Raw genomic sequence first — 27,959 nt, 5'->3', positions numbered from 1 at the left:
GTATCGCCAATTTCAATAGGGTTCGTCCTTGGACCAAACAAATATTGTTTGGAAAATTTCATCTCAATCGGATAATAAATGCGACCTGCATTTTGTTCACAAGAATACATGGACAGACGGACGGACGAACGAAGAGACGGACTGTCATGCATAAATCGACTCAGAAAGTGATTCTATGAAGATCCTCAAAATTATGGGTCTATCTCGCTTCCCTCACCATGCTACAAAGAAATACACAAATAGGGTATAAATAGATTCTACACAAACACAATTTATAGCAAACTCGGATTTTAAGCACAAAAAAAAAACAGTAAAGAAAGTCCTAAAGTCGGGCGGGGCCGATTTTATGATACCCTACACCACTTTGCTAATTTAGTTGAGCTCCACTTAATAATTAAAAGTTTTTATGGGAGAATTCAAGCATACACCCTATGATTATAATTATAATTTAACATTCAAAGGACTAAATATGCCGAAGCATTTGTATATTTTAAATTCGGACTTGTATTACCCATTTCATGCGAAATTAATTTGAAATCGGATAAAAATATATATGGGAACTATATCCAAATCTGAACCGATCTCGATAAAATTTGGCAAAGATATTTCTGAGCTGTATTTGATATATATCCCTGAATATCGTTGTTACGGAGTGCATATTTTGGCTGTGGATTACAAATACAACAAATCGGATGAACAATATATATGGGAGCTATAACTATATCTGAACTAATCTGCACCAAATTTGGCATACTACCTTCTAGACTAAATTCGGTCGTATGTGCCAAATTCCATCCCATTTGGACAAATATTAGACGTTTTTGGCACAATAAAAGGTAAATCGGACGAAATTATATGTGGGAGCTATATCCAAATCTGAACCGATCTCGATACAATTTAGCAAAGGTATTTCTGAGCTGTATTTGATATATTTCCCCAAATATTGTTGTTGCAGAGTTCATATTACGGCTGCGGAGGGCAAAAATAACAAATCGGATGAACAATACATATGAGAGCTATAGCTATATCTGAACCGTTTTCGCACAAATTTGGCATACTTATTTTCAGGCCTAATTTGGGTGTATATGCAAAATTCCATACAATTCGGGCTGATATTACACGTTTGGTGCACAATAAAAGGTAAATCGGGCAAAGATATATATGGGAGCTTTGTCTAAATTTTTACCGATTACCTCCAATTTCAATAGGGTTCGTCCTTGGGCCAGACAAATGGTCTGTGCAAAATTTCATGTGGATCGGGCAATAAATGCGACCTGTAATTTGTTTACAAAAATACATGGACAGACGGACGGACGGACAGACGGACATGCATAAATCGACTGAGAATGTGATTCTATGCAGATCATCAAAAGGAACTATGGGTCTATCTCGTTTCCTTTTGCCTGTTACAAACAAATGCACAAAGACATAATACCCTGACCACCTTGTGGTGTAGGGTATAAAAAACAAACTAAAAAGTATCAGTCGGTTTTCCCGACCCTTGTTTGTTCATAGGGAAGATTCCGAAGGATTGAGCCAATATTGTGCATTTCGTAACTGACCGAAATGTGAAAGTACGTAGAAAGCTTTTGTTACTGGCTGAAGTCATCGGCTGGCTCCTACATAAAAGAGCAAAGGTTTAGGTTGACTTAGTTCAATTTCGGCGCCTTTTACGAAGAAGCCAGCTAATATCTTAAGTCAATAAAACACATGCTCTATGTATTTTCAACTTAAGACTGATGTAAAAATTACATAGTGCCAGATTTGGACTATATCACCTATATCTATATTTTATATGAGATATGTGCCAATTTTTGGAAAATGTCGAAATATGTGTGAGGCACCATATGTAGTGAACCGACGTATTCCACTTCACCTAATACTGATAAAAATATTGGTATGTGCAAAATTTAAATAAAAACCGAACACTTATTTCCAACTTTATGTGAACTTTTGTGGGGAGGTACCAGAAGGAATTGTTCAATAAATTTCATATTCACATCAGATATCTGGCTGAGAAATATATAAAGGCACATCAAGTTTAACAAGTACAAAAAAGCAGCAGAACTTTTAATACCCTCTACCATTTTAAAAAATCCTGAATAATTAAAAAAAAACAAAATCCTTCGAAAAATACCATCTAAATGAAAAGCCTTATATGGGGATATACGAGGGCCTGGACCTGGATAAGTAATTTTTTGTCATAAGATTTAGTGTGGAATCCGAACTTCATATACGAAATTTGAAATAATTCCGGGGAATAATGTTGCTAATATCATCAAAATCCCGGATAAAGGGAGGTACCGTTATATGCGGTCTATATGAAGACCTGGACCTGCATAGACAATTTTTTGGTAGGTTGTAGTTCTCATTTCGAGCTTCGAACTTTAAATACGAAATTTGAATCGATTCCGTTCAAAAATGTCGCAAAAATCAACAAAATACCGAATATCGAGAGGTACCGTTATCAGAAGGTACCGTTATATGGGAGATATACGATATCGTGGACCTATATAGACAATTATCTTCCAGAGGGTGAAGTACTCAGAAGCGACCCCTAGTGTGCTTTCCCGAATATAGACATGTACCGTTTAATGAGGGATATACGATATCGATATCTTCCAGGCGGCAAACTTCTTAGAATCAACTTCTTGTGAGGATTTTGAGACAATTCCATTGACAAATTTAGTTACAATCATCAAAATACCGAATATCGGGAGGTACCGTTATATGGGAAGTATACGATATCGTGGACCTTTATACACAATACTCTTCCAGGGGGTAAATTACGCACAAATAACTCCTTGTGCAGGAATTCAGACAATTCCATTGAAAAATTTAGTTAGAATCATTAAAATACCGAATATCGGGGGTACCGTTATATGGGGGTCATAAAATATTGTAGATAGATATAGCTCATCTTCGAACTTGACCCGCCTTTAAACAAAAGACTAATCTGTGCAAATTTTTAGCTTCCTATCTTAATTCGTTTTGACTCTAGCGTGATTACAGTAGATGTACAGACGGACGGATAGGGCTAAATCGTCTTAAAATATTACGCTGATAGAGAAAAAATATACAATTTGTTATGTATAATATTGTTATTGCGATGGGTTACAAACGGAATGACGAACTTAATATACCCTCCATACTATGTTTGATGGATGGTATAATAAGTTCAAATATGGGATTTTGGTTCAAATTCCACAAATTTTCGCCTAATTTGATGTGAATTATTCTCCGATTATGCTTCGTTCGTTTAGATAGGTTGATTTTAGGATCATATGATCAAATTCCGAAACAAATTGATTTGAGCTAATTGATGCAAATATGACATATGATGTCCATTTTATTCGATATTGTATTTCAGTTTTCTAAAAGTATTTTTGTTGCGGGTAACGGGCCCTTTCCGACTTTTGTCCTTTACTGTTGCAAATATACCCTCATGTAATGTTCAATATTTTAAATATAACAACGCAACAATTTCATTTTATAATTTCGGTTATCATTTTATTCAAATCCAATATCTCTGATTTACTTCTTCAACAAAAGGGGAGCGGCGAAGGGGGTGGCTACTGGAGCAGCAACAGCGGCGGCAGGGGCAACAGCATAGGCGGCGGGGAAGGCAGCAGAGTGGGCAACGGTGTGGGCATTGTAGCTGGAAGCATAGGGGGCAACATAGGCAGCACTACCAACAACAGCGGCAGCTGGGGCGGTGTAAGCCAATGGGGCGGAGTAAGCCAAAGGAGCAGCAGAGTAGGCCACAGGAGCGGTATAAGCCAAGGGAGCAACTACGCCGGGTTTAGCAGCAGCCACAGCCAAGAGGGCGAAGAAGCAGACAGCGATCTAAAATACAAATAAATAAACAGACATTAATATGATGGAAAATAATATCCTTCAATTTACAATTAACTTACGAATTTGAACATTTTGTTAGGGTTTGGGGTGGTTGGTTGTTTTTGATTGACAATTTAAAATTGATACCCAATCAGCAGAATGACATAGCTTTTATACCAAAACTGAGCTCGGACGTTTTCAAGTGCAAACATTGTTTGATATGCAAGACGTGTGTGGTAAAGGTCACAATTCAGTTACCTTAACACATGCTAACATATTCGGGTTTAATTTAATCAGCTACCTACTGCTGGCCAATAAGTTGAATGTGTGTGTTGTTAAGAAAGGTAATGAGCAGACCGGAATTATATTTTGAATGTTTAACCGCTATTTTATTATTTGATTGTAGAAATTAATTATGTTATAGAAAAAAAATTCCAATTATTTGTTGGACATCAGATATTGGGAAACTTACAGATTGTCACAAAGATGTTATTCAGATGATATTCAGGCTTAACCTCATTGTTGCCGTTTTCAATTAAATGACGTTCATTGATTAGAAGAGAAAATAAAAATTTTTACCAAGGGTAGAGAAGACCACCAAGGTGTATCTCGAAACTTTCGAAGACCCAATGAACACCAATTTGACATTTAATGATTTCCATAAAAAATCTGTTCCGATCTAGTTCACAACAGGTTATTGCGATCATTGAATGTTCTTTTCGGGTAAATAAATCGTTTTTTCACTAACTTTTCAATAATGTCCACCATATGGAATAGACTTGGTACTTCGTAACATTTTTATCAAACTTAGATCAATTTCGAAGATGGACAATATCGGTCAGCTCCTTCTGGTACCTCCCCCCACAGAGGGTCAATGTTTCGAATAACCAAGACGAATTTTATACCCTCAGCCATAGGCTAGATATCATTTGATACGTTCAAGACGGTTTTAGACCCTATGTCTCTTTGGACCAAGTCCGTTTCAGATCATTTGGAGTCGATCTAGCGATGTCCGTCCATCCGTCTGTCTGGCTGGTTGATGCGCACCATAACTATCGAAAGAGGTATCCGATTTGATCCAGACTTGGTGCATCGTAATATTTTTGCCAAACTTAGATCAAGTTCGAAGATGGACAGTATCGGTCCACTCCTTCTAGTACCTCTACCACAAAAGATCAAAATTTTCAGAAAAAAATATTTTCTGCCCAGAAAGAGAAAGGAAAATCCAAGATAGAGAAAGGATAATCAGATTTTGCTCCAACTGTGCAAATCCTAATATTTGCATCACTGCTATATCAGATGCGAAAATGAACAATATCAGTCCACTCCATCAAGTACCTGGTCCCACAAAAGGTCAAAATTTTGAATAATTTTAACTCTTATAAAATGTGATGTAAGTGTCAGCTTGGCTTTAAATTACACACATCACAATGTTTATATTAACCCAAGGTCTGTTATGAAGATGGAATATACCGGTCCACTCCTTCTAGTATTTCCCCACAAAAGGGTCAACATTTTCGAATATCCACGAATCTCCTAAAACGCGAAATTAACATTCGATTCCATTCAGATTTGACACATCTCGATATTTCCATCAACACAAGGTCTGTTCTAAAGATGGTACAGATCGGAGCATTCCTTCGTGTACCTCCCCCACAAAGGGTCAATGTTTTGAATTACCAAAACGATTATAAAATCCGAAATATTCATCCGGTTCTCTTCAAATTTCATACATTTCAATCTTTACACTAACACAAGATATGCTGTGAGATGATGATATCCACTCCTTATAGTACCTCCCCCTCAAAGGGTCAAAATTTCGAATATCCATTAAGCTCATAAAACACGAAATTAACATCCGGTTCCATTTAAACTTGACACATCTCAATATTTTAATCAACACAAGATATGATATAAGGATGGTAGAGATCGGACGACTCCTTCTGGTATCTCCCCCCAGAAAAGGATCAAAGTTTTTAATAACCTTGAATTGAATTTTATGATCGTCTTATAAAATATGCATGTCGCTTCTCTTCAAATTTCACACATCCCATTCTTTATACTATCACAATATCTGCTGTGAAAATGGGATATATAGGTGCACTCTTTCTGGTACTTCCCCCACAAAGGTTCAACATTATGAAAAACAAAACGCGAAATTCTATTCAAATTTCACACATTCAAAAATTTTTGATGACACATGATTTGCTGTGAAGATGATATATATCTGCGAAACCCTTCTGGTACCAATATTTATAATCGGTAAAAATTTAGATATAGCTCCCATATATATCTTCGTCCGATTTGCCTTTTATTGTACACCAAACGTGTAATATCAGCCCGAATAGTATGAAATTTTGCATATATAACCAAATTAGGCCTGGAAATAAGTATGCCAAATTTGATCGAAATCGGTTCAGATATAGCTATAGCTCCCATATATATTGTGGTGAAGATCGGTTCAGATATAGCTATAGCTCCCATATATATTGTTCATCCGATTTGTTGTATTTGTAACCCACAGCCAAAATATGCACTCCATAACAACGATATTCAGGGATATATATCAAATAAAGCTCAAAAATACGGTTCAGATTTGGATATAGCTTCCATATATATCTTTATCTGATTTCAATTTAATTTAGCATCAAATGGGCAATACAAGTCCGAATTTAAAATATACAAATGCTTCGGCTTATTTAGTCCTTTGAACTTTAAATTATAATTATAGTCATGGCGTGTTTAATTGAATTCTCCCATAAAAACATTTAATTGTTAGTGGTGTAGGGTATCATAAAGTCGGCCCCGCCCAACCTTAGGACTTTCTTTACTGGTTCCTCACGCATATTTCCACATTTTCCAAAAAAATTGCAAATATCCTATATAAAATATAGAAAGTAGACGAAATAGTCCAAATATGGTGCGTTGTAATAATTTTATCAGACTAAGACAGATACCAATTGGACAATATGGGCCTACTGCTTCGAAAACTCCTCCCATAAATGGCCAGCAGTTAGAATAATCACAACTAAAGGCTGGGGGTATACATCTGTCGGCAAAACCGACTCCTACAATGTAACTTGCTATATACACAGAAGAAAATGATGAGCAAGGCTTAAGGATCTAAGCTTATCATTAATTTTAAAATTTGCATTTTATATGGCCTCCAAGGATTATTGTGAGGACTCACAAATCTAAAGTAAAACATCAAGTATTGGCACAACTTGAACTTGCCTTAGTGTCATGATTTCTTTATCATGTGAATTCTAAAGTATAACATTATATTCTATTAATTCAGTTGTGAATCATACCCCCATGGACCAGTCCAATCACGTAACACTAAAAAATCATATATAACAATCCAAATAACAGCACATTGTGACGCACACCACTCTGTACTTACATTGATATTGTACCCCTTTTTGGATACATGTTTTGAATACTCAATGTATGTATATGTATGTGTTAAAGTACAAACTTCGATAATAATTTTGTGTATAAAAACAACATTGTATTACTAACTAAGTATCAATTTTAAATTGTCAATCAAACCAAACAAACCACCCCCAAAACCTTAACAAAATGTTCAAATTCGTAAGTATTTTCAAAACTAATTTCTTGATTTTCGAATTTACTGATCTCTAAAAATTGTAATTATTTCAGATCGCTGTCTGCTTCTTCGCCCTCTTGGCTGTGGTTGCCGCTAAACCCGGTGTAGTTGCTCCCTTGGCTTATACTGCCCCAGTGGCTTACTCTGCTGCTCCTTTGGCTTACTCCGCTCCTTTGGCCTACACCGCCCCAGCTGCCGCTGTTGTCGGTAGTGCTGCCTATGTTGCCCCATATGCCTCCAGCTACAATGCCCACACCGTTGCTCACTCTGCTGCTTTCCCTGCCGCCTATGCCGTTGCCCCTGCCGCCGCTGTTGCTGCTCCAGTAGCCACCCCCTTCGCCGCTCCCCTTTTGTTGAAGAAGTAAATCAGAGTTATTGGATTTGAATAAATCGGCTGTCCAAGTTATGGACTAAAAGACATATGTTTTGTTGTATTTATTAGGAAGGCTATAAGTTTATAAGTAGCATATTATATTCGGATTGAAGCTTAACCTTAAGTCTCCTGAAAAATATATTTATACGATTTTTGGGTGTCCAAAACTCGTTTTCGGGTAATTTTCCGAAAATGACGGAAAAATTTATTGGAAATGAGCTGAAAGGACAAAATGTTCGACCAAGAGATTGCTTATTACAAATGAAATGTCAGGTTCCCCCTTTAAAAACAGTTTATTAACCAAAATTTGGGAAGGATAATATCAAAAAAATACCAAATATCGGAAAGAGGAACTGATACAGACATTTTCCGCTAGAGAAAATATTGGCTATTAGAAAGGTCATTTACTCCATAGGAACCTTTATATCGGAGCTATAAGAATATTCGGTATTTTGCCGATTTTAGTCAAATTTTTCAACAGGATTATATATAGATCGGTATTTGGATTTCACAATAGACACCCTCTTCTCTGCCAGATAATATAGCTACCATATAACTGTAACACGCGATATTCGATATTTTAATAATTTAAGAGATGTATACCACAAGCCTTGCGTTATTATAGCCCCCACCATTTTATGGAGGGTATATTGACTTTGTCACTCCGTTTGTAACTCCTCGAAATATTCTTAATAATATTCATAATCTCCGTAAAATTCTGACGATCTAACGATGTCCGTTTGTTGTTATAGAGATAGAAGGCTAAAATTATGCATACATGCCAGTTTACCAGTAGGCAGGTTAAGTTTCTAAATGGGCCATGTCGGACCACGTTTTCGTATGTCCCCCATATAACGGTACCTCCCGATATTCGGTATTTTCATGATTTTAACGACATTATTTACCGGAATTTATTTCAAATTTAATATTTGAAGTAATGCCTATGACAAAAATTTTTGTATGCAGGTCCACGACTTCGTATAGCCCCCATATAACGGTAGCTCCCAAATTTCAATATTTTGATGATTTCTGCATCATTATTTACTGGCATCGCTTCAGATTTTGTATTGGAAGATCTTAATTGGAAGCTGCAGATCCACGTCTTCGTATAACCCCCATATGACGATACCTCCGGATACCCGGTATTTTCATGATTTTTGCGACACCGGAATTGTAACAAATTTGGTATTTAAAGTTTGTGATGGGTACTACACCAGATGGCAAAAATAATCGTATGCAGGTCCACGTCTTCATATAACCCCCTTATAAAGATATATCCCGATACTCGGTATTTTCACGATTTTTGCGGATTGTAACAAATTTCGTATTTAAAGCTCGTAATTGGTACTACAGCCGGGTTGCCCATATTCGACGGGCCCATCTGGCAACGCCATAACTTTTGACAGAGATGTCACATTGCTTAATGACATACCGCGTTTGAAGCGTCAGTCCAAGCAGATTTTTACCATGAACCAACACACGCCACGCGCCAGGCGCACGAGCGCCTGAAATGGTTAAAATTTACATTATGTCAATTGTGAAAACTCAACGTGCTTTTAAAACATTAAAAAATGTGAGAAGTGAGCCTTCTAAGAACACCATTAAGCGTTTATACGAAAAATTTTCGACTGGTAAGGCTCTTTCTAATTTAAAGAGGCCATATAAAAGTCGACCAAGGCGATCGGCCGAGAATATCGCTGCCGTACGAGCCAGTGTTGAGAGGTCCCCAAGAACATCCCAAAAACGCCGTTCTCAGCAGTTGGGCATGGCTCGGTCCACTTTACAACGGATTATTCGCATTGATTGGCATTTGTTCCCGTACAAAATTCAATTGACGCAAAGAATGTTGCCTGCGGACAAGCCTCGTCGATTGGAATGGGGCCAAAGGGCCCAAAGGTCCGTCGAATATGACAACCCTGTACTACAAAAAATTTAATTAGCAGGTCACTTCTTCTTATAGTCCCCATATAACGGTTTTCATTTATGTGGTAGTTTTCGTATTTGACCTAAGTCGGATATAAATGTTACAACATACCAGATTTGGGCTATATCTACAACTTTCTTCACATTTTATGAAATATGTAATAATTTTTGTAAAATGTTGAAACATGGATAAGATACCATATATAGCAGACCGAAGATTTCCACTTAATCTAATACTGATAAAATATATTGGTATGTGCAAAAATTATAAGGAACTCGAACATTTAATTCAACTTTAATGCGAATAAATGATAATCAAAATTTTCGAGTTTTGTGGGTAAGGTAACGCAAATAATGGACCCATAGATTATTATGCACATCAGATCCCTGTTTGATAAAAATATTTACCAAGTTTGAAAAGAATCGCTGACTTGCTACGCAAGTTATGAGAGCTACCAGAAGGGATGGGTAGACATCTATCATCTTCACACCAGATCTTGTGTTGGTAGATATATTTAAATGTGCGAAGCTTTAAAATAATCAGATGCATATTTCAGATTTTATGAGAGATTTTTTTTTAATTGTGACCCGTTGTGGAGGAGTTACGTGAAGGAGAGGTCCGATAAATTTCATCTTCACAACAGATATTTTGTTAATAAAAATAATAGGGTGTATTAAATTTAAAGATAATCTGACTCTTATTTCGCATTTTATAAAAATTATACATTTTTAAAACGTTGACCCTTTGTGGGGGAAATACCAGAAGGAGTAGGCGGATATATCCCATCTCCATACTTGTGTTGGTGGAAATATTAGGATGTGCCACATTTAAAAATATGCTCATTTCGGCCTTTATGAGCGTCATGGTTATTCAAAATGTTAACCTGTTGTGGGGAGGTACCAGAAGCAGTAGTTCTATCCATTCTTGATACCAGATTATACCTTGATAACCGGGTTATACGAGTTATAATTATTACTTAAATGTTGACCCTTCGTGTAGGAGGTACTTTATGGAGTGGGCCGATGTATTTAATTTTCTTACCTGACCTAACACTGATAAAAATATTGGGATTTGCAAAGTTTACTCAAAATTTGGCCATGTTCTATAAGGTAAACTAATTTCATTGAAAATGTTGTCCTTTCGAGGGAGGACCAGAAGGAGTGGACCGATATTGTCCATTTTTACACCAGCCATTGTCTTGAGAGAAATATTTTGATATATGAAATTTAAAGAGAATTGTGTGCCATTGAAGGTTTTTTGAACTTCATGGTTATTAAAATTTGGCCCCGTTGTGTAGGAGGTACCAGAATGAGTGGGCCTATATATTCCACCTTTATTCCAGTTCTTCTGTTGGTAGAAATATAAGGATGTGCCAAATTTGAAAACAATAAAACTCTTGTTTCACATTTTATAAGAGCTATACCTGTTCAAAATGTAGCCTTTAGTAAGGGAGGTACTTAATGGAAAGGACCAATATTACCCATTTTCGCACTTGACCTAGGAATGATAAAACTATAAACATTTACAATGTTTGCACGAAATGTTATATTTTCTTGTTTTATGCGTTAAATTAGTTTCTGTGAAATTTTTGACCTCTTGTGGGGGAGTACCAGAAGGAGTGGACCGATATTACCCGTCTCTGAACTCGATCTAAGTTCGACAATAATATTAAATTGTACTTCCTTCAAAATTTATCGTGTGCACCAGCCCGCCAGACAGGTAGACAGACGGACTGACGGACAACTCCAGATCGACTCGAAATGTCCTGAAAAGGATTTGGTTCAAAGGGACATAGGGCCTAAACACGTTTTCTCGATGAAGCACGTTTTGGCCATATCAAAGTATACAGAGGTTATAGTAGCCATTAACACTTTTTAAAACATTAACTTCCTATGGTAAATAAGACCTCCATAATCTTTTTGATCATCATGATTCTATGCATGTTGGGATTTCGTTCACAATATCCAATGTAGGAATATATTTGATACATCCTCGACTTGACAAATTTTGAAGGTTTTAGATACATCTTTAAATCTCCTCGAAAAGGAATAAGGCAATTCCTATTTTAAACCTCTTTTAAATTGCTAGTTACATTTGTTTGTAACTTCAAGGTTTGATTTGCTTATGCCGTGGCATCACATACTTATATTCTAGACATACTGCTAGCCTTCACTTTCACTTTTCATTTCGTAGTTTTTAAGATCTTGAGTCTGTTCAAGAGAACATAAACTACCACAATAAGAATAATTTTAACCCTCAAAAGTTCAAATTCCCTTCACATTCAAAGTATAACTAACACCTCTCGCATATCAAATAAAGTGTGGTGCCGACTTAACTCAGGCACATGGAAAATATATAAAAGTCATGCATTTCTGGTAATTTTGTATCAATTTTAAATTGTCATTCAAAACAAACAAACCAACCCCCAACCTCAACAAAATGTTCAAATTCGTAAGTTAATTGAAAACAAAATTAAACGGTTGTCAGAGATACTAATATCTATAAATTTGCCTCATTTTAGATCGCTGTCTGCTTCTTCGCCCTCTTGGCTGTGGCTGCCGCTAAACCCGGTGTAGTTGCTCCTTTGGCTTATACCGCTCCTTTGACTTACTCTGCTGCTCCTTTGGCTTACTCCGCTCCATTGGCCTACACCGCCCCAGCTGCCGCTGTTGTCGGTAGTGCTGCCTATGTTGCCCCCTATGCCTCCAGCTACAATGCCCATACCGTTGCTCACTCTGCTGCCTTCCCTGCTGCTTATGCCGCTCCAGTTGCCACCCCCTTCGCCGCCCCCCTTTTGTTGAAGAAGTAAATCAGAGATATTGGATTTGAATAAATGACATGAGCCGCAATTGAAAAACGAACATTTCCGTCTTCTTATTTATTTATTAAACCTTACAACACTATATGTTGGGGGTATTATATGTTTCATTGGGCCAAACATTTTGTAACACATTGTATGTCCGTCCGTATGTTCATGTTAAATTTTAATAATGCTGCAGGTCGCAATTATGGACCGATCCTCGTGAAATGAGGTGAAGTTAGAAGGATGTGAAGTTAGAAGGTCAGCATTGAACCCTATTGTTTTTGGAGATGATCGCAAAATATTTAGGGTTGAATGGACCAAATACAGGAAAATGTTCTGATTTTGCAGCCGCTATACAGGTCGTAATTATAGACCAATCCAAGCAGAAGTTAGCATGGAGCTAGAGCTTGGGGCTGGGCAGAAACCTTCCAATTTTGATGTTTAGTGGGTGAAATAGACCATAATATTTGTGTTAAATAAAGTAAATTTTCCATTAGACCGCGAATATTTTTTGTCCCGACGAAATCAGAAATAATATATATATATATATATATTTAGATTTATATATATATATATATTTAGATTTATATAAGAGGAAAATGTTTGTATGTTTGTTTGTTTGTAATTTATGGACTCGAAAACCGCTGAACAGATTTTCTGAAAATTGGAATGTATACTGCAACATCGCCTGAAAGTAACATAGGCTATATACATTTTTGAAATTCCACTTGGAAGTGGAGATATAGCATCAGAATCGGACGTACCTCCCAAAAATTTAGATTTAGTATGCACATAACTATTGATCGGTTAAAGATACAATCACCAAATTTGAAATGCGTAACGGAATTTGGAACAAAAATAAATTTGCCAAATTATATTGAAATCGGTTCCGATTTGGATATAGCTCCCATATATATATTCGGCCGATTTCAAGCATTTGATGCACCAAACACGCTATGTAACCCAAATTTCAAAGAAATTTGAAACGTGTGATGAATTTTATCTAAAAAATTGATTTCCCAAATTTAATTGAAATCGGTTCAGATTTGAATATAGCTTCCATATATATTTTCAACCAATTTCATGTATATGATGCACCAAACACGCAATTTCGCCTTAGGCTAACACTAAAAACAACACAACAATTAATTTGAAATACGCTTATTACGGGGAAGTATGTCGCTACCTCGAATTCACTAATTGCAATAGAAATGCCACTCAACTTCAAAAAATTGCAGTTTTCTGCACGCTTGATATTTGCTATGAAATAAATAAATCTAAAGGACAAACCCATCGTGTATGCATGTCATGCTACTGCTTTTCTAGTGGTTTTGTTTATAAACGCATTAAAGTAGTGCAATATTTTTTTTTTAAATTTGTTTTATTTTTTCCATCCGACATATATTCGTAAATAAAATTTCGAATGCATATAAAATCAAAAGGGGTAGCGAAACGCACAGGGTTCAGCTAGTAAAAGTATAAAATCTAAAAAAATCGCATAAAAAGATGCCAATAAATAATATAGATTTTGTAGTATTTCGTATTATCGGTCTTTTCACATTTTTTAGTAAATATGGGCAAATGTACCTGGTCAAATACTAAGGGTTATATCTGGGCATAATTTCAAAAGCGAAATCCTCCAAAATGGTTTTGGACGTAAGGGAGCTTCTAACATATTGTAGTGTTGTAGGGTATCACATGATCAGGCCCGCACGACTATATCCTTTGCCTAATTGTTTTTATTTTAGAAATTATATTTTCAAAATACAGAACTTAGTTTGAAATGCATTTTCTACAACCGGGTTCGTCCTTCAGCCAAACAAATAAAGAATGCAAAATCGAAAAAATAAATTCGGCTTGTACATTGCTTAAAAATACGTGGACAGGCGGACGTAGATGCTTAAATCAACCAAGAATGTGATTCTATGAAGATCATCAAAAGGAACTTAGGGTTAATATCCTTTCCTTCTGAATGCTACAAACAAATGTAAAAGGACATAGTACCCTTTAACACAGTATACACCACACTGTGTGTTATCATTGTAGTCAACACATCTCAGAAATAAAAAGAGCAAAATGTTGGTTCAAATAATTTCGGGGTGTAAAATTATTACGGGCCACGAAATATTTTTATTTGTCTGGATTATGAAATGAAATTAAATTGAATTGTATTATACAGCTGTAAATTATAAGAAGTGATTTAGAAAGTGGAGCAATCACGTTTAAAATCTGTAAATAATTGGTAGTAGTTGGGTCCCCACGACATTTTCAACCGGATGATACTTTGCTTAGAATCTAGTCTAGCAGGAGTAGAAGAATACCTCGCAAAAATATTTAATATTTTTACATGTTTTGGCATGAAGTCCATGCCATTAAAAGAGATTTTGAAGACTATTATTGAAAGATTATTGCGTGAAAATAAGCTCTGGTCTCAAATCTAGCCGTAGTGAAAATAATCTGTAATTTGGAAATCTTAGTGAGTATAAAAATCCTTGCAAAAATTAATAAAACGCTTCATTTTCTTTTTCAATTATTCACACTGTCCATTATTTTATTCAAATCCAATATCTCTGATTTACTTCTTCAACAAAAGGGGAGCGGCGAAGGGGGTGGCAACTGGAGCAGCAACTGCAGCGGGAGCTACAGCATAGGCAGCGGGGAAGGCAGCTGAGTGGGCAACGGTGTGGGCATTGTAGCTGGAGGCATAGGGGGCAACATAGGCAGCACTACCAACAACAGCGGCAGCTGGGGCGGTGTAGGCCAAAGGAGCGGAATAAGCCAAAGGAGCAGCAGAGTAGGCCACTGGGGCGGTGTAAGCCAAGGGAGCAACTACACCGGGTTTAGCGACAGCCACAGCCAAGAGGGCGAAGAAGCAGACAGCGATCTGAAATAAGGATGAATTTTAAAGATTAGTACTTTTTTTTAAAAAATTAATTAGTTTGCCAATAAACTTACGAATTTGAACATTTTGTTTAGGGTTTGGGTTGGTTTGTTTGTTTGGTTGGACAATTTAAAATTGATACTTAATTAACCATAAGCCACGGCTTTTATACATTTAAAGCTCCCAGCTTGCTAAAGCAATTGGCTATGCCAAAAGCATGCGTTAAAGGGTTTGCATATTTTAGCTACCGTTTAACGATGGCCATGTCGTGCTAATTTTTTTAATTTTATCATTATGTCTCTTATGATGGTGACACTAGACAGCAGTGGGTCAGTGGGACGTGATTCAGCAAATTATATGGAGTATAACTATTCATATTACAATAGAAAATATGTCTATCTTTAGGCCTACTACAAAAAGTTCATTGACATTGGACTACAAATGCATCGACCAAAATATTTGTTTGTAATTTTGAATAAATGCTGAATTCTCTACATCAAATATGTTAAGAAATATCTTAAAATACAAATTACCTTTGTTACACTTAAAACTCATATCTCCTTTATCTTTCTTGTTGAAACTAAAAATACTTGCTTTATAATTACGGTAGAAGGCATTGTTTTTCACTTTAACAATGGTAGATCACGTTCCAGAGCTTAAAATCAAATTCCGGATTGGTCATTGCCTACCTCAACAAAAACACACATTCAATTTAATAGCCACTACTTAGTAGCTGATAAAGTTAAATAATAATAGATTAGAGTATTTGTGCGTAATTCAAGTTCAACCTTTGCCATATCCGCCGTGCATACCAATTAATGTTGGCATTTAAAAACTCCAAAGCTGGATTTTGGGTATATAAGTTGGAATTTTTGGGTGATTAGGTATCAATTTTAAATTGTCAATCAAAACAAACCAACCAACCCCAAAACCTCAAAAAAATGTTCAAATTCGTAAGTTCATTGGCACACCTATTGATCTTTTAACTAAGGTACTAATCATCCTTATTTCAGATCGCTGTCTGCTTCTTCGCTGTCTTGGCTGTGGCTGCCGCCAAACCCGGTGTAGTTGCTCCCTTGGCTTACACCGCTCCCGTGGCCTACTCTGCTGCTCCTTTGGCTTATTCCGCTCCTTTGGCCTACACCGCCCCAGCTGCCGCTGTTGTCGGTAGTGCTGCCTATGTTGCCCCCTATGCCTCCAGCTACAATGCCCACACCGTTGCCCACTCTGCTGCCTTCCCTGCCGCCTATGCTGTTGCCCCTGCCGCCGCTGTTGCTGCTCCAGTAGCCACCCCCTTCGCCGCTCCCCTTTTGTTGAAGAAGTAAATCAGAGATATTGGATTTGAATAAAGTGATAACAACAATGACAAGTTAAAATCGAAAAACAATTAATTTATTTGATTTTAAGATTATATGGGAAATTTGGCATATTCGAATTCTAATAGCTTGCATTCAGTTGAAAATTAACCTTTCAGGACTTGTAATATGTAAACAAAAGGCCTTGAGAACTATTGTTTACTATTTTTGATTCGAGAGCACTTTTAAAGGTTTTGAAAGCTTCTGGTGTCTTGGGAATGAATTCCATGTACAGAATATATTTCGAAGGTCTCCAAGAATTCAATGTCTTTTGAAGACCTTCAACGTGACATGCATTTATATTTGTAATTTAGGTATAGAAAGCTCATACGTACATTGGTCATCTTCCGTAGATATGCTTGCAAAGCCTTCTAGAGAACTTCAAGGCCTTGGTTTGGAGAAAAATGTAGTAATCGTTACGAATAAAAGGGTGATTGACTAACTGATTCATACTCGGTTTTACCGACAGATGTACAAGGTGAGATAAAAAAACTGCAACCAACTTCAGACTGCAGTTATTGGTGAGAATTTTCCAGAAAAAAGTTGTTCGTGATTGAATTCAAGCGTGATAGTGTGATTTCTTTATTTTTGGCTGGACAACCACAAGTGGCTATCGTTAGAGCACGCCAGCATTTAAATGTGAATAAATCTTTTGTGTCTCGTACCATCGCTCGTTACCGTGATACTGGTAGCGTAGCCCGACGTCAAGGAAGTGGACGGACGAAAACAGCAACAACAGCAACACAAAAAATAAAGAAGCGACTTGATCGAAATATCGAAAAATGGCTCGGGAGCTGAACATATCACAATATTCCATTCGGCAAATATTGAAAATGACCGCGGGGTAAAGCCATTAAAATTCCATAAAGTACAAGAACTTACACCGCAACAGAAAGGAAATAGACTCAAAAGAGCTAAAGAGTTGCTTCGCATGGCCGAAAGTGTATAACTGCCGAATTTGATTTTCCGATGAGAAATCATTCGTTGTCCAGCAATTTGTAAATAAACAAAATTATCTTGTTTACTTGCCAAAGAAGTCAGCTGAAAATGTGCACCTTTGGTTGGCCACCAGAACTCAAGCGCCGGCCATGGTGATGTGTGGGCCGCCATAACAGCCGATGGTCGCTCTCCGCTCGTATCAATCGTCCATGGTATCAAAATTAATGCCGAATCTATGATTCCTGCCCCATCCCTTCGCCCTAATACCAAAATCTAATACTTCTCGTAAAAAACACATTTCCTAACCACCGCTAAATATATATTCGAGACACAAACAGAGATCTCAATATCAAATATTAGGACTCCAGCCCTACCCCTTCACCCAATTCCAAATTTAGTTCTTTTTTGCACTTTTCGTACAAATAAAGGATGCATTTTCAAACCACCGCCAAATATCAAACATAGATACCATAAGTTATCTACATTGCAAATTTCCGAATTTTATCCCTATCCCTTCACCCAATACTAAATATAATACCATTCAAAACTTTTCTTACAATTATAGTACACATTTCGAAACCACCTCCATATGTCCGGGCTACACACGAATAGCGGCTCTAATACCGATCTTCAGATTTTAATAACTATCTGTTCTCCTAATACCAAATTGTACCAAGTAAAGAACTTTTTAGTATTTTTCATGCACTTGTAGTGCACATTTCCAAAACCACCTCCTTACATCAATGCAACATTTAGTACCTTTCGTACGCTTTCCGAACACATTTCCAAAGCCATTTTAAATTTTCTGATCAATCCGTTCATCTAAATCTAAATTGTACCGAATTTAGTACGATTTAGTTCAGTTGTTAAATTTATTACATAGTTCCAAAAACATCTACTTCCCACACTTACGTTTTATACCCAATATTAAGATTTTAGCTGTATCCCTTCAAAATATACCAAAAGATACGAAATTGAGTACCTATTTCCAAAATTTTAAAATGAAAAAAAAAAAAAAAAACTGAATGGTTTTTCGTTTTTAATTTGTCATTTTTGTTATCACTTTATTCAAATCCAATATCTCTGATTTACTTCTTCAACAAAAGGGGAGCGGCGAAGGGGGTGGCTACTGGAGCGGCAACAGCGGCGGGAGCTACAGCATAAGCGGCAGGGAAGGCAGCGGAGTGGGCAACGGTATGGGCGTTGTAGCTGGAGGCATAGGGGGCAACATAGGCAGCACTACCGACAACAGCGGCAGCTGGGGCGGTGTAGGCCAAAGGAGCGGAATAAGCCAATGGAGCAGCAGAGTAGGCCACTGGAGCGGTATAAGCCAAGGGAGCAACTACACCGGGCTTAGCGGCAGCCACAGCCAAGACAGCGAAGAAGCAGACAGCGATCTGAAATAAGGATGATTTTTAAAGATTAGTACCTTAGTTAAAATATCAATAGGTGTGCCAATGAACTTACGAATTTGAACATTTTTTTTGAGGTTTTGGGGTTGGTTGGTTTGTTTTGATTGACAATTTAAAATTGATACCTAATCACCCACAAATTCCAACTTATATACCCAAATATAAATGCCACCATTAATTGGTATGCACGGCGGGTATGGCAAAGGTTGAACTTGAATTACGCACAAACGTACTAATCTATTATCATTTAACTTTATCAGCTATTTAGTAGTGGCTATTAAATTGAATGTGTGTTTTTGTTGAGGTAGGCAATGACCAATCCGGAACTTGATTTTGAGCTCTGGAACAAGATCTATAATTGTAAAAGTGAAAAACAATGCCTACTACAGTAATTGTAAAAAAAGTATTTTTAGTTTCGACAAATCGAGAAGAATAATGGGGATATGAGTCTTAAGTGTAACAAAGTTAATTTGTATTTTATATTGGACACTTGAGATATTTCTTAACATATTTGATGTAGAGAATTCAGCATTTATTCCAAATTACGAACAAATATTTTGGGCTATGCATTTGAAGTCCAATGTCAATGAACTTTTTGTAGTAGGTCTAAAGATAGACATCTATACCATTGTAATATTAAAAGATATACTCCATATAATTTGCTGAATCACGTCCCATTGACCCACTGCTGTCAATAGTCGCCATTATGTGAGACATAATGATAAAATTAAAAAAATTAGCACGACATGGTCATCGTTAAACGGTAGCTAAAATATGCAAACCCTTTAACGCATGCTTTTGGCATAGCCAATAGCTTCAGCCAGCTGGGAGCTTTAAATGTATAAAAGCCGTAGTTTATGTTTAATTAAGTATCAATTTTATCTTGTCCAACCAAACAAACAAACCAACCCAAACCCTAAACAAAATGTTCAAATTCGTAAGTTTATTGGCAAAGTAATTAATTTTTTAAAAAAAAAGTACTAATCTGTAGAATTCATCCTTATTTCAGATCGCTGTCTGCTTCTTCGCCCTCTTGGCTGTGGCTGCTGCTAAACCCGGTGTAGTTGCTCCCTTGGCTTATACCGCTCCTCTGGCTTACTCTGCTGCTCCTTTGGCTTATTCCGCTCCTTTGGCCTACACCGCCCCAGCTGCCGCTGTTGTCGGCAGTGCTGCCTATGTTGCCCCCTATGCCTCCAGCTACAACGCCCACACCGTTGCCCACTCCGCTGCCATCCCTGCCGCCTATTCAGTTGCTCCTGCCGCCGCTGTTGCCGCTCCAGTAGCCACTCCCTTCGCCGCACCCCTTTTGTTGAAGAAGTAAATATTGGATTTGAATAAAATAATGGACAATGTGAATATTTGAAAGAAAAAATGAAGTGTTTTATTAATTTTTGCAATGATTTTTGCAAATTACAGATAATTTTCACTACAGCTAGAAATATGGCAAGAACCCTTTTTCACACAATAATTTCTCAAAAGTAACCTTTTAATGAAGGGTTACCCCGACGTGATTGCCATGACATTCCATGACATATTCAGGTCCGTTACGATAAATTCCGAATTTAACTAGAGCCACGAATTTAACAGAGAAAATAACATAGCTATGTTAACTTAACAGAGCTACATAATGGTTTTTTCCTTAATATTTTTGATTTTTAATTACTTATCGTATAAAAACGCTAATAAAATGCATTATATAATCATAATTAAATTATATTCCAAAGATCGTAAGGCAACATACACCTATTAACTCGTAGCACAATACTATGTGCCAGGACAAGTTTACACCAAACTGTGCCTTCCAGAACAATTCTGCCGGCACAATATGGGTATCTACGGAAAGCTTATGAAGTCTACTATCCATTGGCATTAACAAAATTATAGGAATGTCATATTCACCCAATTTATTTTTATTGTGCCCGAAATGCAAAATATGTGCCCAAATTATTTGAGTTTTGGTATGTACAACCAAATTTATTCTAAAAACAAGTAAAAAAGCAGAAAGTTCGGCCAGCCTGGACTTTAAATGCCCTCCACCATTTGGAAGGAATAGTTAGTTGTGGTTGTGTGCGAAGTTGTGGACCTGAATACACGATTATTGTTATAGTACATTAGGAACTTCAAAAACGAAACTTGAAACAATTTCGGTGGATAATGTCGCTATAATCATCAAAATAACGATTATAGGGAGGTTACGCTATATGGGGTCTATACGGAGGCTTGGACCTGTATGGGCAATTTTCTGTCATAGACTAAAGTACCCATTATGAACTTAAAATACGAAATTGGAAACAATTTCAATGGATAATGTTGCCAAAATCATCAAAATACCGAATATAGGGAGGTTACGCTATATGGGGACTATACGACGACGTGGACCTGTATGTGCAATTTCATGTCATAAAATCAAGTAACCATTAGGAATTTCAACTTCAAAATTTGAAACACTTCCGGTGATAGGTGCTGTACAAATCATTAAAATACCGAATATCTGGAGGTACAGTTATATGGGAAATCTACCAAAATCTGGACCTACAGGGTTGCCCATATTCGACGAACCCATGACTCTTTGGGCCCATTCCAGTCGACGAAGCTTGTCCGTAGGCAACATTCTTTGCGTCAATTGAATTTTGTACGGGAACAAATGCCAATCAATGCGAATAATCCGTTGTAAAGTGGACCGAGCCATGCCCAACTGTTGAGAACGGCGTTTTTGGGATGTTCTTGGGGACCTCTCAACACTGGCTCGTACGGCAGCGATATTCTTGGCCGATCGCCTTGGTCGACTTTTATATGGCCTCTTCGGATTAGAAAGAGCCTTACCAGTCGAAAATTTTTCGTATAAACGAGAAATGGTGTTCTTAGAAGGCGCACTTCTCACATTTTTTAATGTTTTAAAAGTACGTTGAGTTTTCACAATTGACTTCAATTGACACAATTGACTATATCAGGGCGCTCGCGTGTCGTGTATTGGTTCATGGTAAAAATCTGCTTGGACTGACGCTTCAAACGCGGTATGTCATTAAGCGATGTGACATCTCTGTCAAAAGTTATGGCATTGCCAGATGGGTCCGTCGAATATGGGCAACCCTGTATATTGTTTACAGCAAATTCCTGTTAAAATTAGAAGAACACTAGAAAACCCAAAAAACCTTGAATCGGTTATTGGGGACTATAAAAAACGTAGACTTATTAGACATATTATCAATACTAAAATTCCTGCAGACCTAACACACATCTGAGTAAAATTTTTTCAAGCCTCATTAAGAAGATAAATTAATTTCCACACACGAACAGACAGACGGTCGGACATCGCTAATTCGATTTAGAATTTTATGCTCATCAACAATATATATACTTTGTGGAGTCTAAAATTTATATTTCGAGGTATTGCAAACGGAATGACAATCTCCATACTATGGCGGAGGGTATAAAAAGTATGCCAGATATAGTTATAACTCCCATATATGTCTTATGCGATTTCATATTAAAGTCCCCCACAGCCGTAATACGCACTCCATAACAATGATTTTCGGTACAAGAAGTCAGATCCTGCTTGGAAATACTTATACCTGACTTTTTCGACATCGGTTCTGATTTGGAAATAGCTCCCACATATATCACTATCCGATTTCAAATTTTTGTGCACGAAATAGGTAATAAAGGCTGAAAGGAGATGGATTACCAAATTTAGCCTATAATTATGTAAATATATCGAATTCGGTGAAATTTAGTTAAGATAAAGTGTAGGTTAAAATAAAATCGGGCCTGCTCGACTTTTGCCCTGATTTTCGTTAGAAATGCATAATTGTCATACTTTTTACACCGAAGTGTTAAAATAAAGTATTGAAAAGTAAACATTCGTATTTTAATTGTGTTGACTTGGTTGAGTTTTGACCGGTATTTGGGCGCCAAAACCTGCTACTTAATTGAAGATTTTTGTGAATAAATTCCATATTTTCCCAAAATGATCACATATCTCACTCAAATTGAAGCTAGTAGTCCAAATACGGCAAATTGTAAAATTTATATCAAACTTGGGTCAGTTACAAAATCAAGAAATGTCCACGTCAATATGATTTAAAAATATCAAATTTCAGCGACCTTTGCTGGAAAATATAGCTAGACCCAACCAAAACACCTGTAATCACCCGCAACTGCGAGTTTTCATCAAAATAATCCCCTAAATTACCAAATAATGGCCACCGTGGCTAAAAATTGGAACTGAATCCTTCGAAATATAAAATATCAATAAGACCTCATGTAGTAGATCTAAATTTTAATTTATTCTGAGTCAATGAACTTGCAAAGCCGAATTTTAATTGGAATGGTTGATGATGCATCTGAAATCTGTAAAATACTTTTATTTGGGAAGTTCCATAATGGATTAGATGTTGGAACAATTTTGAATTTTTTTCAAAAAGAAAGCCATACGAAACCATGGAGAAGTCCATACCAGAGTAGATGGTACTAATTTTGAACTTCAAATCGAAATAGGCCTACAATTATTTTTAATGTATTTAATTATGTTAAAAATGTGCCTAAAATTATCAAAATACTAAATACCAGATATCTTCGTTGTCGGGCCATATCCGAACGAAAACAGGTGAGAACAATTTTGTGTCAGTGGAGGTGGTACCCATTTCGAAAACAAGTACCAATTTGAAAAAAATTCAGTTGAAAAAAATGAGGCTAAAATCATCCATAACCCGAATTAAAATATTCGGGTGCCGTTTTAAGGAATCTATGCCACCGCTTAGACATATATGGACTTATGACTCTGTGTGTACACTTTTAGTCTCTTAAGAACACAAACTGGCGATTTTCTGGAAATTCGGGCATCACCTGAAAGGTAATTAAAAAAAATCCATAGAGGCCTTAATGCTAATTGAAAGGCCTTCTATGTTAACATGATTTTCGATGTCTTCTATGTGTGGAGGATTTGGCCGATTAATTCCATATTCATATCAGATCTCTGGTTGAGAAAAATATTAAGACATACCAAGTTAGAGAAGAATCGTTGGCTTGCATCGCAAGTTATAAGATATATAAGTATTTAAAATATTGACCCCTCTGTGGGGGGGGTAAACGGAGGGGGTGGACCGAAATATATAATCAATATATCACACCAGGTTTTGTGTTAGTATAAATATTGGAATGTGCAAAGTTTATAAAGAATCAGAAGCTTTTTCAGCATTTTGTGATATACAGGGCGAGTAAAAAAACTGCAAAAAAGTCAAAAGCCATAATATTTAATTTTTTTTTTTTTTGAATGAAAGCAAAAAATGCCGAAAAAGCATCAACTTTTAGAATAAGTTTAGTTTTTTTCGAATTGGTCACCTTTGGCACGAATTATGGCCTTTTCTGGAAATTCGGTCTTTACCGGAATTGTTTCTTAAGAAAAATTTCATAGAGCGAAAAATGCCAATTTACGAGAAATTTTTGGAATGTCTCCTACCTTAAGATGACTTTTGTGTGTCTTCTATGTGTGGAGAATCTTATGGAAATTTTCCATTTGCTGAAGATCATTTAGAGGTATTATGAGAAAAAAGCACGCTTTTAAAGTATTCTTTATATATAGAATGCTTTATGCCAGTCGTGCACATAAAAAGATCTGATGTTTTTCTATGTAGAAACTGCAATTCAAACTAAGTTCTGGATTTCGAAAATAGAGATTTCAAAATAAAAATTAATAAATAAGAAGACTGTAATGTTCGTTTTTTTTTCAATTGCGATTTAAATCATTTATTCAAGTTCACATTCTCTGATTTACTTCTTCAACAAAAGGGGAGCGGCGAAGGGGGTGGCAACTGGAGCGGCAACAGCAGAGGGAGCTACGGCATAAGCGGCGGGGAAGGCAGCAGAGTGGGCAACGGTGTGGGCGTTGTAGCTGGAGGCATAGGGGGCAACATAGGCAGCACTACCGACAACAGCGGCAGCTGGGGCGGTGTAGGCCAAAGGAGCGGAATAAGCCAAAGGAGCAGCAGAGTAGGCTACAGGAGCGGTATAAGCCAAGGGAGCAACAACACCGGGCTTAGCGGCAGCCACAGCCAGGAGGGCGAAGAAGCAGACAGCGATCTGAAAATGTGGACAAATAACAAATTTAAAATATTTTCTCTAGGATTGAATTAAGGGTTTGTTTAACTTACGAATTTGAACATTTTTGTAAGAGTTGAGTGTTTGTGGGACATTAAAAAATTGATACCATTTCCAGTGGAAACTTTGATTTTTATACAAAAAAATTACTTGAAGATCATGGTCGTCCAAAACACCAACTCAAACAGTTATTAGAATTCATTGAGGTAATCACATCAAAATCAAGGTTCCTTTGCATTGTTCTTGAATTCAAGTGAATTATTCGAAATTAAAATACTGGAAATAACACCTTAGGAAATATGCCTTGAAATGTTTAAAGCGTTTGTATTTCCCCACATGGACACATACATACTACGTGTACCTACATATTAACATATGTATGTTTTGTCTCACATCACACCACTGTCAGTTATTGACTAAATTAACATTAATAACCTTTAACAGCGTTTTTATTGCACTACTTTATGTTGACCAACCATTGCTACCGATTTCGAATGGTTTCCTATAATCGGTGCTGCCATTAGCAGTAGTATTCGTATGCTTGTGTGTCGCCAGTGCAACAACCTTTCAACGCACACGACCGGCATGCGAAATGAATCGATTTGACCACAAATTGAAATAATTGCAATTGGTATAAAAGTCAACGTTCGTTATCGGCTTATTATCAATTTCGTATTGTCAACCAAAACCCCACTCCAAATCAAAATGTTCAAATTCGTAAGTTAAACACTCTTATTCCTATTCTAAAATGCTGGAAATAATTTAATTTTTTTTTTTTTATTTTTTCATATTTCCAGATCGCTGTTTGCTTCTTCGCTGTCTTGGCTGTGGCTGCCGCTAAACCCGGTGTTGTTGCTCCCTTGGCTTATACCGCTCCTGTGGCCTACTCTGCTGCTCCCTTGGCTTACTCCGCTCCATTGGCCTACACCGCCCCAGCTGCCGCTGTTGTCGGTAGTGCTGCCTATGTTGCCCCCTATGCCTCCAGCTACAATGCCCATACCGTTGCCCACTCTGCTGCCTTCCCTGCCGCCTATGCTGTAGCTCCTGCTGCTGTTGCCGCTCCAGTTGCCACCCCCTTCGCCGCTCCCCTTTTGTTGAAGAAATAAATCAGAGAATGTGAATTTGAATAAATGCCGTAGTTGACAATTGAAATATAAAATTCGATTTTAATTTCTTCAACAGTTTTCTCAGATGAAATTTAGTACATTTGGGCATATACTTAGTTTGAATTTCCAAAAAAATCTTAACGGACCAACAACAGCCCACAAGTAAAATTTCCAATTTCTATCAAAATTCACTTTATGTTTCCTGATTGTTTGGTTCAATCTGTACCTCACTTATGGTCTATAACTTAAGTTTTATTTCATATTCGCGAAAACCCAGCTATACCTCTTTCTTAAACAACAACCGGGAGCTCTGTTCCAAGTTTCAGAATATTTTTATTAATTCCTAGGTAAGATTGTCGAAAGAACCATTCTAATCTTAAAAAATTCCTGCTTTATGGCACCCCCTCTCACCAAGAGCGAGCCATAATCAAAAAAATACTTTTAAAAAATCCAAGTATTGAGACATTCTAGGGAGATTTAAAAATTAACATTTTAAGACCTGTTCTTCAGAAATCATTTCAATTAAAAATCTTAAAACTTGCTTTGAGGCCTCGAAATATTGCATAAAAATCCAAGCTAAGAGTTACCCAAAAACTCCAAGTTTTGTCACATTCAATGTCCTTCAGAAAATATTTAAAACTCACATTTTTGAGACCTCTAAGGGTTCTACGAGGATGCATTACAGAGTTCATTTTTTTTACTTGCTAAGGTGTTTCAAAATAAAGTTTTAGAAATCTACATTCCTAGACCTCCAAGGGTGCTTCAGAAAATCTTAATATGAGAGAGAGAGAGAGATATAGGCAAGATACCAGAAGGGATGGGCCGATATCCACCATCGCCACACCAGATATTGTGTTTGTAGAAATATTGTAATGTGTGAAGTTTAGAAAGAATCAAATGCTTATTTCGCATCAGAAAATTATTTTGTTTATCTATTTATTTAAATGTTGACCCTTTGTGGGAGAGTTACCTTAAGGCGTGGATGCCCCATCCCAATATATCCCATCTTCACATCAGATATTGTGTAATTTATAATATTGGGGTGTGAGAAACGTTAAGAAAATCGGATGCTTTTTTAGCATTTAATGAGCGTTTTGTTATTCAAAATGTTGACCCCTTTGTAGGGGGAATTACCAGAAGGAGTGGACCGATATATACCATCTTTATATCAGATCTTGTGTTAGTAGATATACTGGACTGCGTGAAGTTTAAAAAGAATCAAATGCTTATTTCGAATATGAGGAGTAATTTGGTTATTCAAAATTTTGACCTTTGTGGGGGAGGTACCAGCGGGAATGATCCAATCTCTACCGTCTTTATAACAGATTTTGTGTTGATAGAAATATTGACATTTGCCAAGTCTGAATGGAATCGGATGTTAATTTCGCGTTTTATGAGTTTCATGGCCATTCAAAATGTTGATGTGTTGTGGGAGGTTCCACAGGGGGTGGGCCGATATCTATAATCTACACTTAAGATCTTGTATTGGTAGAAAAATAGTAATTTTTATATAAGTTACGATTATTCAAAATGTCGACTCTTTGGAAGGAGTGAACCGACATTGTGTATGTGTGAACTCGACCTATGTCTAATAATTATAGTACGATGTACCAAGTTTGTACA

General features: G+C 36.8%; 8 protein-coding genes across 8 annotated transcripts; 5 read left to right on the top strand and 3 right to left on the bottom strand.

Annotated features, from left to right (window-relative positions):
* Positions 1-3,513: 3,513 nt before the first annotated feature.
* On the bottom strand, positions 3,514-15,602 carry LOC101894222 (glycine, alanine and asparagine-rich protein-like). The gene is made up of 6 exons (XM_059131914.1): positions 15,503-15,602; positions 15,127-15,431; positions 14,569-14,602; positions 12,356-12,535; positions 7,612-7,794; positions 3,514-3,846 (listed from the first exon to the last, which is right to left on the bottom strand). The coding sequence occupies exons 1-6, from the start codon at positions 15,512-15,514 to the stop codon at positions 3,535-3,537; spliced, it is 1,026 nt and encodes a 341-aa protein (XP_058987897.1). The 5' UTR covers positions 15,515-15,602; the 3' UTR covers positions 3,514-3,534.
* Positions 7,371-7,867, top strand: LOC101894049 (cuticle protein 38-like). The gene is made up of 2 exons (XM_005186428.4): positions 7,371-7,431; positions 7,501-7,867. The coding sequence occupies exons 1-2, from the start codon at positions 7,420-7,422 to the stop codon at positions 7,810-7,812; spliced, it is 324 nt and encodes a 107-aa protein (XP_005186485.2). The 5' UTR covers positions 7,371-7,419; the 3' UTR covers positions 7,813-7,867.
* On the top strand, positions 12,126-12,605 carry LOC101893874 (cuticle protein 38-like). The gene is made up of 2 exons (XM_020037809.2): positions 12,126-12,195; positions 12,266-12,605. Exons 1-2 carry the CDS (start codon positions 12,184-12,186, stop codon positions 12,551-12,553), a joined length of 300 nt encoding a protein of 99 aa, XP_019893368.2. The 5' UTR covers positions 12,126-12,183; the 3' UTR covers positions 12,554-12,605.
* Positions 15,603-16,340: 738 nt separating the features above from the next.
* LOC131806951 (cuticle protein 38-like) lies at positions 16,341-16,786 on the top strand. Its single transcript, XM_059131920.1, has 2 exons — positions 16,341-16,381; positions 16,442-16,786. The coding sequence occupies exons 1-2, from the start codon at positions 16,370-16,372 to the stop codon at positions 16,751-16,753; spliced, it is 324 nt and encodes a 107-aa protein (XP_058987903.1). The 5' UTR covers positions 16,341-16,369; the 3' UTR covers positions 16,754-16,786.
* A 1,991-nt stretch (positions 16,787-18,777) lies between these two features.
* Positions 18,778-19,324, bottom strand: LOC131806958 (cuticle protein 16.5-like). Its single transcript, XM_059131942.1, has 2 exons — positions 19,190-19,324; positions 18,778-19,119 (listed from the first exon to the last, which is right to left on the bottom strand). The coding sequence occupies exons 1-2, from the start codon at positions 19,199-19,201 to the stop codon at positions 18,811-18,813; spliced, it is 321 nt and encodes a 106-aa protein (XP_058987925.1). The 5' UTR covers positions 19,202-19,324; the 3' UTR covers positions 18,778-18,810.
* Positions 19,325-19,971: 647 nt separating this feature from the next.
* On the top strand, positions 19,972-20,455 carry LOC101893710 (cuticle protein 38-like). Its single transcript, XM_005186426.4, has 2 exons — positions 19,972-20,071; positions 20,144-20,455. The coding sequence occupies exons 1-2, from the start codon at positions 20,060-20,062 to the stop codon at positions 20,453-20,455; spliced, it is 324 nt and encodes a 107-aa protein (XP_005186483.1). The 5' UTR covers positions 19,972-20,059.
* Positions 20,456-24,858: 4,403 nt separating this feature from the next.
* LOC101893541 (cuticle protein 38) lies at positions 24,859-25,329 on the bottom strand. Its single transcript, XM_011295431.3, has 2 exons — positions 25,284-25,329; positions 24,859-25,212 (listed from the first exon to the last, which is right to left on the bottom strand). Exons 1-2 carry the CDS (start codon positions 25,323-25,325, stop codon positions 24,904-24,906), a joined length of 351 nt encoding a protein of 116 aa, XP_011293733.3. The 5' UTR covers positions 25,326-25,329; the 3' UTR covers positions 24,859-24,903.
* Positions 25,330-25,865: 536 nt separating this feature from the next.
* Positions 25,866-26,368, top strand: LOC131806957 (cuticle protein 16.5-like). The gene is made up of 2 exons (XM_059131939.1): positions 25,866-25,947; positions 26,028-26,368. Exons 1-2 carry the CDS (start codon positions 25,936-25,938, stop codon positions 26,334-26,336), a joined length of 321 nt encoding a protein of 106 aa, XP_058987922.1. The 5' UTR covers positions 25,866-25,935; the 3' UTR covers positions 26,337-26,368.
* Positions 26,369-27,959: the final 1,591 nt, after the last annotated feature.

Source organism: Musca domestica, unplaced genomic scaffold (assembly GCF_030504385.1).
Source record: "Musca domestica strain aabys unplaced genomic scaffold, Musca_domestica.polishedcontigs.V.1.1 90, whole genome shotgun sequence".
Taxonomy (NCBI): domain Eukaryota; kingdom Metazoa; phylum Arthropoda; class Insecta; order Diptera; family Muscidae; genus Musca; species Musca domestica.
Note: the sequence above shows the minus strand (reverse complement) of the source record. Positions and strands in the feature narration are given on the sequence as shown.